Genomic DNA, 20,629 nt, shown 5'->3' with positions numbered 1-20,629 from the left:
TGCTGGATTCATTTTTATGGTCAGTCGTCCTGTAACATGTTAGCAGGGATGAGGCAGAGAGGTAATCCATTTGTAAGTTTTAATAGACAACCATAAACACAAAATAATCCTGGAACAAAGGTAAAATCCATAAAGAGAAGACAGGAGAACAACAACAGGGATCTTGACAATTGTATTGAAATTGTATTCAAATTGATATCAAATAGATTGATTGAGGTGTTTAGATGAAGACTTCTCAATCTGATTATAAATGGATTATTTGGGTGCTGATGGAAAAGTAGCAATCATGTTGAGGGAGGGGAGAACAGCAGGGGATGGTGAAGAGAGAAAGCATGAGCTAATGAATGACAACAAGACAGGATGGGGAAATTATGACAATTAACTAAAATGGTTGGGTGGAGGCAGATAGCTTATCGGTGCAACTATGCTTTGGGAAGGAAAGACTGGAAAAGAGGAGACGCCAAGTTTAGTTTAGTTAGTCAAGCCTTCACTTTGCATGTTATTAGATCAATAAATGTTAATGATGTTTGATCCGTTTCATCCAAAAGCAGAACTTGACATTGTATCAGTGTGTGTGTGTGCGTGCTTGTATTAATCTGAAGAGGACCAAAGTATGTCATGTAGGTAAGGGACAGTTTTCTGATCTTTCTATATTCATCTACCTTTTTTAGTTTTATCTCAAAAGATGGGCTATGTGGTGTCCCTTGCCTTTTCACTAACATACTGTACATTGGTTTAATTTTTTGTCTTTCTCTATTCTATTTTGTGGACTGATTTTCAAAGAATACCATTGCAAGTCTCCAAAACATGGAGAACTTTACTAAGAAACGTTTGGTTATTTTGTCAGTGTAGATTAACCGGTTGAACTTTGAGTTATTTTTAGAAATATATTCTAATATTTTTTTAGAAGATGGTCAAGCTTTTTGGATCCTGTGATTAGGAAAAACAAAAAAGTAAGATTATTCAGTGTTGACCATCTGTCAAATGGCAAAGATGTTTGATCTCCCTTACTGAACACTAAACTGCTAAATACCTTATTATCTGGCTGTGTATTTGTAAAATGGTTCTAAGTTAGTGGTAACTATAGAAAGAGCCACTTAGAGAAACTTTTGAAAAACATTTTGATGTGTTATCGTGAAACTGGATCTTGAACTTTGCATGTATTCAAATGTTAGCTGCAACCTAGTGGCTAGACGAATAAAATTTGCAAGGCAAAAATTATCTCCCTTTCTGGATAGACTTACGATCTTAACGTGTAGGCCTATTAAATTTTGTCAGGCAAAGGTATTTTTGGGGTCAGTACGAATTTAATGCTTTTATTCAGCAAGAATGCATTACTGATCAACAGTCACAGTATAAGACTTTGTTACAAAACGATCTCAAATAAATAAGTTCTTCTGAACTTTCTTTTCATCAAAGAATCCAGAAGAAAAACGCATCAGTTTGAGTTTCCACAAAAAATATTACGCAGCACAACTGCGCAAAATTCAGCGTTGCAATTTATTCAGGAATAAATTGTTAAAATATTTTAAAATGGAAAACAAGTTATTTAAAATTTTAATAATTTTTCATAATCTGTTACTAGTACTGTGAAAACATAAATGCAGCCTTGTTGAGCATGAGATATTTATTTTAAAAGCATGAATAAAAATACTGACCCCAATTTTGAATGGTAGTGTGTAATTTATCAAAATTAAGTAAACATTTTTTTAATTAAGCACGTTAAATATGGCACTTTAACTTTTTATTTGTTTATTTATTTATTTTGATGACCATGCGGCCTATATATATATATATACACCGTAGGCCATTTTTATGTAATAATTGTCTATGTAGTTAACAAACCATAACATACATCTTGCTCTCTCTCTCTCTCTCTCTCTCTCTCTCTCTCTCTCTCTCTCTCTCTCTCTCTCTCTCTCTCTCTCTCTCTCTCTCTCTCTCTCTCTCTCTCTCTCTCTCTCTCTCTCTCTGTGTGTGTGTGGGGTTAAAGTCTGGAAACAAGGAAGTGCAATGTACACTAAACAAAATGGACTTTAACTGTCAGACTGACACCAACCTGTGAAATCAACAAATCAACCTGCAAGAAAAAAAAGGCATAAATGATAGGAAGGACCTGTAGGTGAGGGTAATTTGCATTTCATTGTTGTTTTTGATATTTTGCTCAGCCTGTAGTTCCTCTATTTGTCTCTTTTAGTTTCAAATGGTGAGCTAACTTGAAGAACCAGGAAATCAATCTGCCATCTCAGGATCTTTCTCTATCTCTGTTGTTGCTTTCACTGTTTTATGAACAAGCCACAAAAAGGAAGGAAGGAGTTTGTAACAGTGCATGAGAGAGTGAGAGAGGGAGGGACATACAACAGGCTTATATACACTGTCAGGACGACCTGCTCTTCAAAGCACCGAAAACACTGTTTACGTTTCGAGAGAGGAGAAGCAGAGAGGGCAGGTATGATGCCGGTAGACAAATGATTATGGGCTGTGGTTGGTTATGTGGAGGGATGTGAGTGCACAAGATATAGAAAGAGGGGGAGGCAAATGGAAAAGCATAGGATGAGAGCAGACGTATGACACAAAGAGAAGAAGACTGTTCTTTACAATTCTGGATTATGTTTATGCGTGTATAAAATTTATTACAATATTAATGTGCATTCAATTCTTTTTCTTTTTGACTGGAAGAGGAACATTTGAAATAGGAAGATGGTTCGGTAAGTTGAGACTCTCATTCCAATCTTGTTCAACTCATCTTCCCCTTTTCAGTTTTTGCTACTCTTATGGTTTCTTAGACCCTTATCTGTGCATTTTGCAATATGTGTAAAAAGGCTTTGTGTGTGTGTGTGTGTGTTTGTAAATGCAACTGCAAAGTGCAACGTGTATTTGTGTTGATGCATGCCTGGCCTTTGTGTGTATGTGCATTTCTGCAAATGCATTTGGTGGTTTGGTAGGCCTTGGTAAGAGTGTGCTTGTTTTTGCATGTGCTTCGTGTGATGAGTACAATACATAACAAAATTGGAAATCAGCTGGATCAAATTATAGTAGAGGTTTTCTCAGAACTAATTTATTTTTTCTGAGCCATTTTTGCAGTTAAATGTTTACCAACCAAGATGTAGATGTATGAAGTCAGTTTCCCCTCTAGTCCACACAGGTGTTCTAAACCACAGGTGCAGTTTATCACATCAACTATGCAAATGTTACACTAACATTTGACTGCCACAAATTGTCCAAATATTGTTTTTATTTTCATTTTGAACAAAATATATTCTTTTTTTTATGAACTTCTTTTAATTATTAAATATTTGGCTTGCTTACAGTTGTCTACGTACAATATGTTGTACTATTCATGTGATGGCAGTCATGTAAAATGTAGTATTATTATCATCATATTAACAGCTCATTTACATGTTACACAGGTGGTTCCACAGAGATCTGTCTGGAATAGACGCAGAGACCGTTTTGAAGACCCGGGGCGTCCATGGCAGCTTCCTGGCCCGACCCAGCAAGAAAAATGCTGGCGATTTCTCCCTGTCTGTTAGGTACAGAACTTTTTTTGTTTGTTGATATAATACAAATTTCCTATTTTAGCAACTTTTTATGTTGTCATTTAGAGATGAAAATTTGGTTCTGAGGATAAGCGGAGGTCAGATTGGGTGACAGATAGCCTTCACTACTTTCCAGGACTATCTGCTCTATTTATGAAAAGAAACCTCTCTGTGTTGGCTTAAAAAAAAACATTTTATTGAATGTTTCTGTGTTAGACTGTTTTGATACTCGTCTTTGTTCCTCTGATTCTGACCGTGTTTAGTTCTAGAGCTTGTCAGACAACATTTTCATTCTCTTTAAACCAATTATTAGATTTTTTGGGAATAGAAAACAAGCAGTTATTTTTTTCTCTCTAGGCAGACATCACACACAATGAGCGAATTAACATTTAATTATTTGTGGGGTTAGTTTGATTCTGTATTTGTGTTTTGTCCATCACATTTTTGTCTTGTTCTTTTCAGAAGTGTTGGTGTGGGTTGTGGTTTTCTGACCTTAAATTATTTTCATACAGTCAACAAATTTTGATGTACTTTCTTAATCTTTTGTTTTTCTTTTCTTCTCTCTTTTTTTCTTTTTTCTTTTATTCATGCACCTGCTACCTACAGTTCACTCTACATAACAATTCAACAATTCACGCATTTATTTGTGTGTTTATTATTCCCATAAACCTAATTCATTTGATTTATATATAGACTGTAAAATATGCTTTAGACATACAATTGCACATACAAGTCTATTTTTGTCAATTCTACGTTGTATAAAAATGGTCTACTTAATAATAAACAACATCAATAGGCTGATTAGTAGAATTGTCTGCGATGTTGTCACGTAATGATTCGGTGTTACTAAATGCCAGCCTAATGTCAGTTCATTTTTAAAGGGCAAAGAGAAGTGTTAAAAGCTCAAAATGTCGTGCCATACGATTCTGACAATTACATTGACTTATATTATATTATATTTTGTTCTGTTCTATACAGATAAACATATTTAGAGCAATTTCAAGAATACTTGTTTAAATGTGCATGTTTTCATATTTGCATGTAGCCTAGAATAAATCTTCCATGTTTAATAATTGAAAGTATGTCTTGCTTTTATGAAGGCACCTTTATTTGTTTACCACATTTGAATGAAATTACAATGTTAACAACAAAAATGGAAATTAAGTGTCACTAATTTAGTAATTCTGTAATTTAGTGTAGAATCATAAATCATAAATCATAAATGGATTTAGCTCCTTTTTTTTAAATGCAGGTTTTTAAGCCTTTAATTAATAGGTTATTATCAAGCTGACAGTACAGTGTAAAGACAGAGAAAGGGAATGGGAATGACTCGGATCAGGTCGGATTTGAACCTGCATTCCTGTAAGTCTTCCTCGTATATGTTACTAGAATGTGTCCTATTTACTGCACCACAGCTCCAAATCACACAACCAAAGTTGGTTTGCTGGCATACTTGAACATAGCTATTTTTTTGAGAAGGTATAGAATCATTCAAGCTCAGGAAGCTAAAACTGCAAGCCTGAGGAAACAGAACTAGGGTAATAAATACAAGAAATAATACTGCGATCCCTTGTGAATAACCCTTCAAGTCAAGTAATTACTACACACTCACATACAATTTCTACACACTTTGCGAAGTTACTATTACTCCATTTCCTGCGACATTACGTCCTGATGTTGTTGGATTTTGCCACTGAAAGAAACGACTAATTTATGTACAGGGTCCTAATTGAGATGCCATGCATGTTCTATTAATACTAAGACAATAAACAGAAATTAAATTTTACTGAGAATGATACATCATCAATCCTCTTTCCTTCTCTTCCTCTTTCTCTCAGAGTGGGGGAAATAGTCACGCATATTAGGATTCAGAACACGGGTGATTATTATGACCTTTACGGCGGGGAGAAGTTTGCTACGTTAGCCGAGTTGGTGGAGTACTACACTGGAGATCATGGAACTCTACAGGATAAAGATGGGACCGTTATTGAGCTCAAATACCCCTTAAACTGTTCTGATCCCACCACTGAGAGGTAAGCCATCATATTTATCCCTGTATCCTGATGATGTCAGGCGTATTTACAAAACTAACTGAAGCAAATAACTATTACAAGCTGTTGATTATTAGATTTTGGGAATGCCATCATTGATCTGAATTATTTGTGAGACTGATATACCTAATTTCAAAGGTTTCTGTTACATCATTGCCATTACAGTACGAGTTTCATCTGTATTTTGCCAATGCACATACTGCTTTATAAAAATTGTGTTAACATGATAAAAACACGTACTAAACTTGTGTATGCAAAGTTCTATTTTTTCTTAACTCCTGTCATGACCATACAAAACATTCCGATTATAATGTTCACATAGGTATTTACTGTTCGCTTTTACAACACCATATCCAAATTAACAAGGCCCTCCACAAATACAGTAGATGCATTATTTTCTGATATTGATTATATTCTAATATGTAACATTTATCATTCTGGTTGCGATCATGGCATTTGCAGTTGTTTATAAAGTTAGGCTGTTATTTTTCCCCCAATAGCTAGAAGGTAAAGAGTTTAGTATATATATATAAAAAATGGATGTTAAAAACTCTAAAGGTCAAAGTCAGAATGTGATATTTCCATGTCTCGCATTATGCAACTTTATCTTTCGATGTTAGGCTTAATGCAGATACGCATAGTGCTAAGGTATTTGGGTAATTGGATATTTCTGTTTGCAAATTTATATTCAGACTTATGCCATGGTCAGTGCACCCAGTAGTCAAATTATTGCTGTCCATGTAAACATATCCACTGGCTTTACTGGCCTTTTTAAGGAATTTCTAAGATAGGGAAACTCAGTAATTTTCCCCATTAGGCGAAGAATTTATTTTACAACTAATATACAGTGTTTTTATTAGTGAAGGAAGTTTTGCTGCTTTGCACTTTTGGAGAGGTGTTTGGGAGTTTTGTAGTTTAGCAGTGGTATTTGATGTAAATGTATCTGTTCAAATGCTTTCATGCTTTCAAAGTTTCAACTGATTTTTTGTGGCAGATAAATACTATACTAGCTATACACTACAACAAGCTAACAAAAAAGGTTAACTATACAGCTTCAATGTAATTAGCTTTTTGTGTTAGTAACTAGTGTGGCTACCTACTTCAAATAGCATGTATTGCTATTTGGCTACATTACAAGAAGATACTAACAAACAGAAGCCAATTACATTGAAGTTGTGTATGGAATGGACCACAGGAGGAAAATAGGGGAGGGTCATGTCTTTTTATTCTTTGTTGAGGGGAGGGTCATCCAACTTAGATAGTCCAGTTTGGCGCCGTATGACAATGCGAGCGCGCACGCGCTCAGAAAAAGAGCACGTCGCGCGCGCCAAGCGAAATGGGCCCTTGCGCACATTCGCGCTCGTGCGGACGCGGCGAGTATAAAGCAGCTTGAGGCGCCAGAATTGCAGCTGAATGTGCGCTGTAGCACGATACTACCATATTTCTTCAAAAGCAGATTGTGGAGACATTAAATCATACACGATCAAAAATCGTGATATCGCATAAGAACAAGTATAAAACGACTGATAGGCCTATCATGTCTGAAAACAAACACAAGTAACGGAGTTTACAAAACTGAATGGCACACGTGCTACAGTGGTACAATTATTCATCGCAAAGACCTTTTTGTAGATATATGTCGCACTGTACAGGACCCTTTTTAATGAACGTTTGGTGTAGGTCTACTAGGCATCGAGGTATCTGAACATCTTTGCCAAGCGCAGACCACTAGCCTACAGAAGTAATCAATAAATTATCGGGGGTCCTGCCTTTTTTCACAATCATTTTGGAGGGTCATAGAAAAATGTATTGCTGGTCAAGTCTATTTTGACTATAGATCTCAAAACTCCTCCGGTAGCCCCTTAAATAAAAAACGAACAGTCCCTTAGCCACTTTTGTTAGAATGTAAACAAAAATTAGATACAGAGTAGTTTGTCTGTAGTTGAACTATTTAAAAACAAAAACAAATTGAAGCTTGACCGGTATAGCGTCTTTTATTATTTAATAATAAAATATTAATGGCAAATGAATGGAAAATTTGTTATGGAGTGGAATGAACAGTATGCAGTTTCTGGAGATCTGTGATATTGCCACTGTAAAATTGTGCAATAAGACAAAATGTTGTCTAAGAGGAGTCTGTCCCTGCTGCGTCACATGATCAGTCATTTTATCACACATTGGAAGTCTTCCACATTCTACTTTCAGTAACATCAGAAAACTGAGGAACAAAACTTTATATACATTTCCAAAATTCCTTCCACGGCTGACGTTACCATGATCAGCAAGTATAAATCATTTAACATGGTATCTTTTGCTTTACGATTACACCTAATTTACATATTCTAAATCTGTCTGCTGCTGCAGATTCTAATTTGATCTGACCACACAATTGAATAAGAACTTTAACAGTACATCAGTTTATCATGCTTACAAAATATCCTGAATCAGCATGGCTAATCATAAGTCTGATATACGTGTACTGTAGGTGCATGAATGACAAGCACTGGAAAATGCACCTTATCTGGATATTTTTTCCTATGTCTGTCTCTTTTTCTTTTGTGTATGTGCACAAATTATTTTTATGGTGCAAAAAAAAAAAGTAACACATAGGGGTGAAAGGTTTCAGATTATTTTTTTTAAATATACATATACAGTATAAGACATAAAAAAGGACAATTATTCACTGAATTTAAGATTGGCTAAACAAAAAATACAGCTGATTAATCTAATGATCATTAATCTAATGATTAATGCAGTGTAAGGTAAAGTGAATTATTATTATTAAATTATAAATAATTTATAAATTTAACAAATTAAAGTAAATATTTGCCGGCGCAAATGTATGAGACTGCTAGAAAAGTTTATTTTGCATTCTTTTAACTAAATACTTATTTTCAATTACAAATTAAAATAAAATTCAATAAAATTTTATATTATATCATTACCAGCATACCAATTTGAGTCAAATATTAAATAGTATTTTAGAGTATCATTGTATTTAGTTTGTCCCTTTTTTGATTTGACAGTAGCACTCGATTTGCATGAGCTCCACAAATGATACTGTCCACATTGATCCAAAGAACATCTTGTACTTCAATAAAAGCAAGACCACCTGACCAGCTGTGCAAAGATCCTCACATTATCAATGTCACAAATTTGATTAGTGACTTGGAAATGTGCAAAGTCTTTTTCTTATTCATTCATAATGTTGTCAAATGCTAAAATGTGTTTATTCCCAGGTTCAAATTAGATTTTGAATCCCACAACTAAAACGTGCTTATTTCCAGGTTCAAATTAGACTTTGAATCCCACAATTCATTGTGTTTTTTTTTATCCTGAAGTCTCACCATCTTGGTCACTGAATTCAATTTAAGCTCCTTATTTCATGTTGAAGCACCTTGAATTGCAGACACATTCTACGCCTCCCTCTGCCATGTGTCTGACTTCCTCTTCTCAACTGCGGTTGGAAACTTTAGTTTTGACACATTTGCAAACAGTGACCAGACCCATTCAGCCCTTCCTTCATCTCTCTACTGTCTCTCTTCGGTCTCTATCCCCCACCCTTCTGTCTATCTTTCTCTTTTTTTGGTCATGCTGATGGTGAGCTCTTTGACGGGTGAGTTTTTTAACGGACAGAAAACATGCAGTATGCATACTGAGGTCACATCCACACCGAACACATTTTTCCATTCCACTGCGCTACTTTTCCATTGTTTTTCTATGTAAACGCATACATGGACATCTTTAACTGTTGCGCTCACATCTCGTGTATTTTGCGCTCTAAAACATGACACTCAAGTTAAAAGAAGTTAAACTTTTAAAAAACATCTCGAAACCTTGCAGTTTTAGTGACGCTAACGCTGCATGGCGCTGTTTCTGTATGGCGAGAGATGATATTCTCAAGTCTATCACGTAAGTTGTGATAGAGTTGGAAGAGAATTTGCAATGACAGATTGTGTAATGTACATACATTTGATACTCACATAAATTATTAAATGAAGTTTATTTAACAAAGTTCGGGAAGAACACATTCAGGTAATCCAACTGTGAGAAAAGGCCTGTATAATAGCCTTCCCTCACCTCTGTCCCATGACAGTTTTGCAGCATCCCTCCTCCATCCAAAAGCCTCACTCTTGGCTGGTTCCTGTCCCAGTCAAGGATGGCAGGAGTATTCTGGGTTCGGGCCAAACCCTCCCCTTGGACAAGACGCCAAATATACATGCGTTACCACACATTACCATATCTGATTGCATGTACGAGTGAATATTTAATGCCAGGGTTAGTTGCATTGATAATGCATGGAACTTTGATCACAAGTCCAGTCTTAAACTGAAAACATAAAAGAGCAGAGATCTAGATCCCTTCATAAAGAGATGCACTGAAAATATTATTGCTGATTATAAACAAAAAGGAATCTTTTTGCACATAGTGTCTTAATAATAAGAGAGATGTCTAGTTGAAATGTGTCCAGCCACTCTTAGGCTTTACTTTTAGTATTATGTATAATTTTAGCAAAGACAGATAACTTAAGAATCACAGAAGAATTATATATATCAGTGTTCAAGTTGTTTAACATAAATATTAATTTATTTAAAAATAGAATATTTAAAAAAATATATAATTATTAATTTTATTTAAAAATAGAATAATTTTTATTTATTCAAAATTATTATTCATTTATTCATTCATTATTATTTTAATTATTCAAAGGCATCACAATCATACAAACTAAAACAGGTTGTAGTTGACAGAGCAATCATGGAAGAACCCCCAGAAGGGCGATTTAGCAAGCGTTTTCTCTCTCTCAAGAGAACAGAGAAGGAAGGACAAGCTAAAAATACACCAAAGTCTCGAGTCAAGAAATCTTGTCATCAGAAAATTTTCCGACCGCAGGACAGGAAGCTGAGATGTAGAAATTGAGAACTGAGTCCAATTGTTAGTACACATTTAAGTATGCTAGAGCGTGAGGACCACCATACTTTTTGCATCATGATCCAGAATTGCTAATAAATATACGCACACTGGAAATGGATACGTGACATAAACATTCAGCCTTGTGTGTTTTTGTTTATGGCTGCAGTGGTTTGTGGTGCAGCTACATTGGCCCTAGTTTTTTTATTTTTTTTATTTTTAGGCACCATCATCCCCTAAATACCTTGACTATCTGGTTTATTTGCGTCAGAGGCTTACATTTCCTCTAACCATGTTTGCAGGTTCCTATCCCTAACCTCTATGTTTTATTATTAAAACTATCTATAATAAGAACATCTAGTAGCGTACAGGAATGTAAACTTCACAATGACTTTTTTCCTTTTTGCATTTGTATCTTCAGGTGGTACCATGGTCACCTGTCGGGTCCAAACGCTGAGAAGCTACTACGTGAGCGCGATGAGCCCGGGACGTTCCTGGTTAGGGAGTCGCTCTCTAAACCAGGAGACTTTGTTCTGTCTGCTCTCACCGGTGATATGAGCAGCGTTGGTAGGAAGGTCTCCCATATCAAGATCATGTGCAACGTAAGTGCATGTGCTCAGACATGTATGATTGTTGTGAGTCAAAAGAAGTCAGTGTTCTGCATTAATTTTTACAAGCAAGTAACTATAATGACTGTGAACATAGAATATGCTACCTCATAAGCTTGTTTCAAGTCCAATAATTAGTTGCACTTCCTCTTGAAAAGGTTTCAAAGTGGGGTTTTGGACAATATCAACATAAATCCTTATTTGTTGGTGTAAATGCATTAACTTTCCGTTATTATTTAGGATTAGCAATAAATGATTAAATACTATTTGCAATACAAATAGCTAATTTATAAATAGATCAAGTATTTTCTGTCATGAATTCTTTTTTTTATTTAATGATTTTTTATATTTTTATTTTTTGTGTTGTCCCTTATCAATGCAAAGCCATCACAAATGAGATATGATTTATGCTGATATTGTTAAAATATAGATATAAAACACCTAGACTGTTTACATACTTCCGGAGGGCACTGTACACATGGCTTATTTAGATGGTAAACCGTTAAAATATTTAGCTGAATATGTACTTTTGTATAGATATTAGCATCTTTATCAACAAAATGTTTTTTGAGTGGAATTATTTTCATAAATTTACCAAATAACAAAAATACAAATTAAGTTTTACGTGCATAACATGAAATATATACACATTCACACAGACTTATATGCATATGCATATGCATATACAGGTTTGACATACTTAAGCATATGCACAGTGTATAGTATTTTTAAACATATGGCAGTTTGACATCAATACACACATTTGCACTTACCTGAAAAAACGCGACTGGACTTTGAGTCATGAGCACGTTGGATGGTAGCGGGGGTGGTCATGCCCCACTCGAGGCTCTAAATAAGCAGTATTGTTGTGCTGTTTAAATGAATGGTAGAAGATTATGACCGAGGGAAAATCAGGTCAACGCACTGCCTGTCGATTGTTAATTTATTCCACTGGTATGTGCGTATGTGTATGTGCATTAGTGAGGTTCAAAGAGCACAAAACGCCATCGTTGCATTGTTGCCCTGTGAGCTGATTAACAGAACAAACAGTGTTCTGTGAAGACGGTTCTAATCAGCTCAGAGATGCAGTTAAGGCCTAAAACGACTTAAACCAGCCTATGTTAACCCTAGTTTATCCAAGAAGTTGTAAGCCCTTGCCAATGGACAGCTTCTGTTTTTAATCTGATTTAAAGACACAGAAAGCTTTTTTAGGTTTAATGATAGAACATTCTCACAGGTTGTACAATAAAAGTAAAATCTTAAGTTCTTTGTTCATTTTTAATAAGAATATCATAAGCAAACTTTTCAAGCAAAAGAATTAATAAAAATCCATGTTTTGCAAGATTAAGACAAAACATATTTGGACATTTTCTACACCAGTGTGAACATGAGAGCATCCATCCATCCATCCATCCAGATTACAGTGAAATCACACAGTATAAATGTGTCAAAAATACATAGCTGTCTATTCTTTATATTTTAATAATAAGTAATATTTGGGGGTCCGTGGCATCAAGTTAAGGTGCCACTGAACATCATGTTACCCTTGTGTAGGAATCTGAGCAAATGATTAACTCTTAATTTTTTATGCATGTTTATTTTCAGAATGACCGCTACACAGTCGGTGGTAAAGAGATTTTTGACAATTTAACAGACCTTGTGGAGCATTTCAAACGCACTGGTATTGAGGAGTTGTCTGGGACAATGGTTTATCTCAAACAGGTAAAGAACATTTATATTGGGCTGGGGGTTCATACCAACATGTGTTTAATCTCTTAAATGTCAAGCAAGCATGCAACAAAACATTAGCAACTAATCAGCTTCTGGTATTAACTTCAGCACTGTGGGTATGGTCACATTGAATTATACATTTTAATTAAAACCTTTTTAAAATAAAAACAATGTAAGAAAAACAGATTTTGTTATACGTGATCATATGGATAAGTTGCTGTTATAGTGATCTACTATTACTTTTCTAGTGGCTAAATGTTGAGCATCTGTTTGGCTGAACAGAGATACGGCTGGAAAATATCTGTGAAACTGAGTAATGTACTTTATAGTGTGACAAAATGGCAAATTACATAGAACTGTGGGTAGCACCTTTAATGTTGTGATTAATATTTGCCCTTTCTGTCTGTCTATCTCCTCCTTTGTGTTGTATGTCTGTCTGATGTTTTGATGTATGTCTTGCTCTTCTCCCATGATGTTTACCCATCTCTCTTTTCCCCAGCCTTATTACTCCACGAGGTTGAACGCAGCTGATATTGAGAGCAGAGTAAAGCAGCTCGACCAAACCTCAGAGAGCGAGAACATGGATGGGACTAATAAAAAGATAAAAGCTGGGTTCTGGGAAGAGTTTGATGTGAGTGACGTGTTTAAAGGTTAATCACCACCTGCTGTAGATGAATCACAAGTTCTTCATGCATTAGAATCACAACTACATTTTGTGTGCTCTTTGTGGATTTATTTGGAAAATAACTGTATTTTGGAAATAGTGCATCAATACTACTTAAACAAAGATACATGGAGAATTAATATGGAATTCCCGCTTTCCAGTTAAAAGAACTCGTTTTATCCTAGAACACACACACACACACACACACACACACACACACACACACACACACACACACACACACACACACACACACACACACACACACACACACACACACACACACACCCACACCCACACCCACACCCACCCACCCACACACACACACACACACACACAATAGTGATTTTTTTTACTTCTTCAGCATTTATTAATCTTAGTTAATATTAATTTCTTTTTTCTTTGTCTTTTTTTTCTTCTTTTTATTACAATAACACAACAGTGCTACTGGTATAACAGCTCGTACAGCCGAATATTATCGTACAATCTTTGGATATAAAATATTCATACATATGCATATAAAATGATTTAAAAAAATAGAAATTATAGTTATAATACAACATGACATATTTGAGAAAATAAAAAACAGAGACATTTTATAGACCAAAAAAAAAATGAAAAGGATGTATCAGTCACTGAGCATCTTCGAGAAAGACCAAGTGCACCAGATACCATCAGATCTTTGATGAAGATCATATGTTACTTTCTCTAGAGGTAGAAGAGTAGAGGCTTGACTCATTCACATATTGACTGAGGGTATCTGTGGAGTTGACCATAGTAATAATAGCTACACAGATTTTAAAGATGATCAGATTTTATTGCTGTCTGGAAATATGTTATTGAAGTGTAATCTTAAATAGTTTTGAAGATTTCAGTCTTGAAACAATGAATGTTTCGACTTGCCAATGAGAAACCACATTTACTTAAAAAAAAAAAATCAAAGTTAATTTAATTATTTTAATTCTGTAGAATAGAACCTAGGTAAAAAAATAAAATAATGTTATTCCCACACAGTGATAGTTTTGGGTTTGTGGGCTGGAGATATTCCGTTCACACCTAACAGCAGTCTGCAGCCTGTTAGGCCACAACAGAGGGTCTATTTCCCACTCAACATAAATCCGTGTTTGCCTTTGGCCCACTTTTTGTTCTGCCAAAGCAATCAGATCTTATGAGATAACTGATTATTTTGATTTATTACTTTAAAAAGTTACATTTTTTACATAAATGACAAAAAGTCGAAGGTATGTGTTTTGTAGAAAGCAGTTTTAGCAGCAGCATCTACAACAGTTATGAGTCTGATTAAAGACAATTTGTGCATTTTTACAGCCTTTTTTGTACTTTTAACACTTGGTACCGGATGGCAAAATGAGTCTAATTAACTGTTGCTAAAATTAGTGCGTTCCTACTGATCTCTGGTCGTAGTAAGGTTAGACCACAGGAGCCAAACGGTTGTTCAGAGCCACTCTCAACAGGCAGGATGTGGTCACGTGTACTTTCTGTCTTAATTTCCCTTACTGTCTGTGCTATTCTTGATCTAAATATGTTTTTTTGTGCATGCAGGCACTGCAGAAGTTGGAAACTAAGGTAACGAAGAGCAGAGATGAAGGAATGAGACCAGAAAACAAAAGCAAAAACAGATACAAGAACATCCTTCCCTGTGAGCAATGATTCTGATCACACTGCCGTATTTCTTTTAAAAATGAATAAATGAAATATAAGTTTAGTAGTTATAAATCGAAAAAAAAGAGTATTTTTTACTGCTTTTGTTTTGGCCATCTTACTATCATTTACAAATAATAAAAATTTCCATTTCTTCCCCTTTCAGTTGATGACACCAGGGTTATCCTGCAAAGCGGTGATCCCAATGTTGTCGGCTCTGATTACATCAATGCCAACTACGTTGTAGTACGTCGACAACATAAATCACGAGATAATCATAAATCTCTCAAATTGCATCTTTAAAATGTCTTGTTTAAACCCTCTCTTTTCCATCATTCTCTCTCTTTCTATATGTCTGTGTTCACAGAACAAATTAATGGATATTAGTAGCCAGAAAGTTTACATTGCTTGTCAAGGCTGCCTCGCAACAACTGTAGGCGATTTTTGGCAAATGATGTGGCAAGAACAGTCACGAGTAATCGTCATGACAACACGGGAGGTTGAAAAAGGACGGGTTAGTACTTGTTGACGTTCATCCGGTTAATAATTAATTCTATTATTAATTCAATTATTATTAAATGTCGTAACTATTATTAATGAAAAATGGCTTTCTCATTTATGTAATTCAGTTATGTCTTCTGGCTTAGTTTTCTGTGTGAAACAGTACATCTTTATAGCCTCTCTTTATAGCCACCCTTTAAAAAAAAAAAAGAAAGAAAAAGAAAATAGAAAAGATAATCTCCTGACTTCAAATGTAACGTTTCACGTATTATCTTTTGTTACCCTCTGCAGAATAAGTGTGTGCCATACTGGCCTACTGTTGAGGGAGAGTCAAAGGACGTAGGCAGATATATAGTGACGTTACTGAATGAGAAGGATGCCACTGATTACAAGATCAGAGTGATGGAGCTCACAGCTCCGCATCGGGTAAGAAAAGAGTCTTTTCAATATCTCTGTGAGCACATTTCTGTGCACTGCACCTGTGGCCCAGATTCTGTCCCTATATGTCATTCTGTTCCATTGCATCTCATACCATAACCTTGATTCCAATAATATATATAAAAAAAAACTGTATGAAGTAAATAGTATTGTGTCTTTCAAACATAGCTTTTCTGTTATTAACAAATAGAGTTGCATTATGGTTAGATTAAAAGGTCAAAAAGAACACTTAAAGGGTAAGTTCGGCGTTTTACAAGTAAAGCCCTGTTTTAATATCGTTTCTGATTAAATCGAACGGTTAAGATTAAAATTTGGACTCATGCTGCTGTCCCGAGAATTTTAGGTTTGTGTGTTAGCAACACCGCCCCCCCAGACATAATTAATTGGTAACTCCAAATTGTTCTAAAAAGTGAAGATTATGTTAACATATGCAGTTTTTAGTTCATTCCATTCCATTCCATGCTATAGATTTGATTCCAATAAAAACTGTGTTAAGAAAACGGTATTTTGTCTTAAAATGTGGCTTTTCTATTATGAAAAACACAATTGCATTATGGTTAGATAAACAGGTAAAAAAGTGAGACCACTTAAGGTCTTTAGCTTTAGCATTTTAAAAAATTCAAGAACAAAAACACATGATGTAAAACGAAGGAAATTATTTCTTGAAGCTTGAGTGCCTTAAAATATTATTTTAATTAAGTAAAAAATGTTTCTTAAATGAGAAAGGTGGCACAAAGCGATTAATGATTGATTAGCAACGAAGCATAAATGCATGAATGCACTGCACATTGTGATAATTCTCTTCCTTCACGTAGACTCTCTCTCTCTTTACATTCTGATTCCAGAAAGAGCCAGCTCGGACTATTTGGCACTACCAATATTTGAGCTGGCCAGATCACGGCGTGCCACAAGAGCCCGGTGGAGTGCTTAGCTTTCTGGAGCAGGTCAACATCAAACATAATGAACTCTCCACAGGTACACCCATGGTCATCCACTGCAGGTACTTCCTCACAATAACATCATCCTCCACTTGGGGGCTTCATGAGCACAAGATGTCATGCCATTTCAAATGTCCATAAAATATACACTCTTAGAAGAAAAGGTTCTATTTAGAACCTTAAAGGATTCTGTCAAGCACTTCATGTACAGAACCTTTTTGGGGTTCCCATCATGGGATCATATCATGGATTTAGTTTTAATAAACTAATTTTGTTTTAATTCATTTTTTATCTTGATTCAATTTTAACAATTAAACAGCTTATAAATATACTTTATCCCTATAATTTTTTAAAATAACATCTTAAACATGAAAGTATTATTAATCATTTCAGACATTCCTTCTTATGTAGAAACTTTTTTCAAAGGGTTCTTTAAAATTGAGTCAAGAACCCTAGGGTTCTATATAGAGCACCGTTGAACCTTTTATTCTAAAGTCCCGTTCACACCAAGAATGATAATTATAAAGATAACTATATTAGTGTCCACACCAACACACGATATCGTTCTGTTTATTATAAGGGCGCACTACAGTTGTCGTCTGCTGCTTTAAATGCTCAAGCTATTTAAGTTAGGTGGATTCGGATTGGCTGTCAATGTTTTTTATCATTTATCAGCTGGATGAAATCGTTCTGAAAATATCGTTTCTCTGAGCCGTTATTGTAATAGTTGTGGTATGGACTCTGCTATTCTTTTAGAAATATATCTTCATCGTTATCATTACAGTTATCATACCTGGTGTGAACGGGCCTTAAGAGTGTACATCTGAATATTCCTGACTTTTTTGGACAGCATTCATTGATTAAATGCCACTTATTTTGTGCTTCACAAAAAACATCACTAATATGTTGTTGCTCAATGTGTTTTTGGCAGTGCTGGTATTGGACGAACAGGAACCATTGTGGTAATCGACATGCTTCTAGATTCGATTGATGCTAAAGGTGAGTTTACCCTCTTTTGAGGTTTTTGAACCTGTTTTTTACTGTGTAAAAACTGATATATGTGAGGCTTTAAAGTCAGCAGGCTGGAATCCGGAAGGTTGCTGGTTCAGTCACCAGCTATTGCAAGATATTAGCCATTGTGTCCTTCAGAAAAGCACTTAAAGGGATAGTTCACCCAAAAATGAAAATTTTGTCATCATTTACTCACCCTCAAGTTGTTCTAAACCTGCATGCGTTTCTTTCTTCTGTTGAACACAAAAGAAGATATTATGAAGAATGTTGGTAACCAGTCAGTTGACGGTAGCCATTGGCTTTTATGGTATTTTTTCCCCTACTATGGAAGTCAACGGCTATCGTCAACTGACTGGTTACCAGTAATACACTCATGGTACTGTTCTATGGTGACATCACATTAAAGGTCATAGGTTTGATTCCCAGGGAATGGATAAACTCATTAAATGAATACCTTGAATAAGTGTCAGCCAAATGCGTAAATATATAAATTCTCAACTCAGTGGAGAAATTAGTGTATTTAAGATGTTTTTACAGGCCACTGGAAATCCTGGGCAGTTTTGAATAAATTCCAGCTCTTAATGAGAGGTTTACAACTTTAAATAAGCACATAAACATTCTAGAGACAGGGTCAGTACAGTTTCAATATTCATCTTTGTCTCAAAACAATAATGAACATTGCAATGGCTAAACTCATTTTAGATCAGGACATGAAAAATGATAATCTGATCACAGATCAGCTCTCTCAGCAGGAGACTCATTATTATTCATCATTTTTATTGCAACTTAGGGTTGAGGCAGTGCAATCACATTGATTAAAGCATTATAACCTGTGAATGTCCCCAGGCTTTCTGGAATCTACGATATGTTTTGCTAATATGCTTCCCTTCGAAATGTTCCAGAATTTTTTTTTACACAAATCAATATACTTAATCTTAAAATAGGCTTATTTTTAGTTGTTGCAACCACATTTCACATGGACACCTCAGGGTGGTACTTTATCACAGATCTTGGATCAAACATGGTCGCGATGAAAAAATGTTTCTAAAGATGTTGTCTGTGTCAGGTTTGGACTGTGACATCGACATCCAGAAGTGTATTCAGATGGTTCGAGACCAGCGGTCTGGCATGGTGCAAACTGAAGCCCAGTACAAGTTCATCTACTTGGCTGTGCTACAGTATATAGATTCGAATACTCTCACACGAAAGGCCGTCATGGTAAGAAAATGGCTGAGGATCATTGTGAGTGTTTTTTTTTAATGAAATTAAGGGAATAAATGGAAATGAAGCCAAAAGGTTTGCACTGGAAATTAATAATATTATTTGGTTTGTGGTTAGTGATATTTGGTTCCCATGATATCTAATCAAAGTCGACACTGTAAATAAGAAGATAAGATTTGTATCCAGTTCTCTGTCTCTCCCATCTGTTGTATTTAGTATTGCTATTTATTTATTTTTTTACTTTCTGCTACAGGAAACAGAAACTGAATATGGAAACCTTTCAATTCAGTCTAAACACCAGAAAGCCAGTCGCAAAGCCTCTGCAAAGTGAGTATGCAACTGAGACTTCAGATAGCGTATCTCCAAATACTCCCACAAACGTCAGGAAACATTCCTCTCTCGTCCCCATATCTTCCCTAAACCAATGACCACTTAAGTAAGCGGTTCAAAGATCTCTCAGTCACACGGCCATTCTGCTTATCCAAGCTTTTTGTAAGCCTTAGAACCGTTGTGGAGTATCCCATTGAAAAAGAAAGATGGATTGAGTATAGGGCATTTTATCTCAGATCTTGTATTGATTCAGCTTGACCTTGCTCAAATCACTGTGCGTTCAACCAATCATTGGCTTACTGGACATTGTTTGTCAAGTCTCTATTTATCACGTTCATGTGGTTTATGTAGTGCTGACAAAAACATTAAAACTGCAGTAAACAAAAAAAAAAAAAAAAAAAAAAGAGAGACCTTACTAAAAACAACTTAGTATAATGGTATGATTTTCTACATATTCAAATCTAACTGCATTTAAATTAAAATTTTCATATCCAAGCGTTGCAGTGGACTTCTCGTTTGTTTCTGTAGAAGTTGAGGTGGTTATAATAATTGCTTCAAGTTAGTGACTTACTGGTTATACTGTTTTTTTGTGTTTTTTTCCCCAGAAAAAATGAAGATGTTTATGAGAATCTGGGAGCAAAGGGAAAGAAAGATGTCAAAAAGCAGAAATCAGAGGAAAAGAAGAGTGGATCTGTCAGGAAACGATAAAAATAACATGAAAAGATAAGATTTAATTGTGCTTCGTAAATATTTGATCTTATCCAACAAATCTTGCTATATTATTTTTTCGGTGTATTTTTTGTGTCATTTTTTAATATCTAGTAAAAAAAACATTGTTTAAGTAAATTCACTAAGTTGCAATTGATTATAAATCATCCACTCGTTTTCAGTTTTAATAAAAGTCCTTATCAAAGACTGTTCAGCGTTATCCCTGGCCGTTATGGTTATCTTCTGTAATAACATGAAGTTGTGTTTGCATAGAATGTTTAATTTTCCGTGATGCTATTGTAACAGTAAGGCAGAAAGG

At 35.2% G+C, this 20,629-nt stretch overlaps 1 protein-coding gene across 4 annotated transcripts; it reads left to right on the top strand.

The window, feature by feature from the left end:
• The first annotated feature begins 378 nt into the window (after window positions 1-378).
• Window positions 379-20,515, top strand: ptpn6 (protein tyrosine phosphatase non-receptor type 6). Of its 4 annotated transcripts, XM_077216141.1 has the most exons (18): window positions 437-624; window positions 1,994-2,122; window positions 2,296-2,449; window positions 2,680-2,708; window positions 3,411-3,533; window positions 5,378-5,572; window positions 10,923-11,103; window positions 12,715-12,831; window positions 13,340-13,471; window positions 15,065-15,161; window positions 15,330-15,409; window positions 15,531-15,677; window positions 15,956-16,090; window positions 16,948-17,102; window positions 17,972-18,039; window positions 19,118-19,269; window positions 19,526-19,599; window positions 20,208-20,515. In XM_077216141.1, the coding sequence occupies exons 4-18, from the start codon at window positions 2,701-2,703 to the stop codon at window positions 20,308-20,310; spliced, it is 1,767 nt and encodes a 588-aa protein (XP_077072256.1). In that variant the 5' UTR covers window positions 437-624; window positions 1,994-2,122; window positions 2,296-2,449; window positions 2,680-2,700; the 3' UTR covers window positions 20,311-20,515. The 4 variants fall into 4 exon arrangements, with proteins under 4 accessions (XP_077072277.1, XP_077072256.1, XP_077072267.1 ...); XM_077216162.1 differs by lacking the exon at window positions 2,296-2,449 and having other exon boundaries at window positions 379-624; XM_077216152.1 differs by lacking the exons at window positions 437-624; window positions 1,994-2,122 and having other exon boundaries at window positions 2,283-2,449.
• The last annotated feature ends 114 nt before the right edge of the window (window positions 20,516-20,629 follow it).

The sequence above is a fragment of the Siphateles boraxobius genome, unplaced genomic scaffold, assembly GCF_051911475.1.
Source record: "Siphateles boraxobius isolate OS27281-9 unplaced genomic scaffold, OSU_SipBor_1 12, whole genome shotgun sequence".
NCBI lineage: Eukaryota > Metazoa > Chordata > Actinopteri > Cypriniformes > Leuciscidae > Siphateles > Siphateles boraxobius.
Note: the sequence above shows the minus strand (reverse complement) of the source record. Positions and strands in the feature narration are given on the sequence as shown.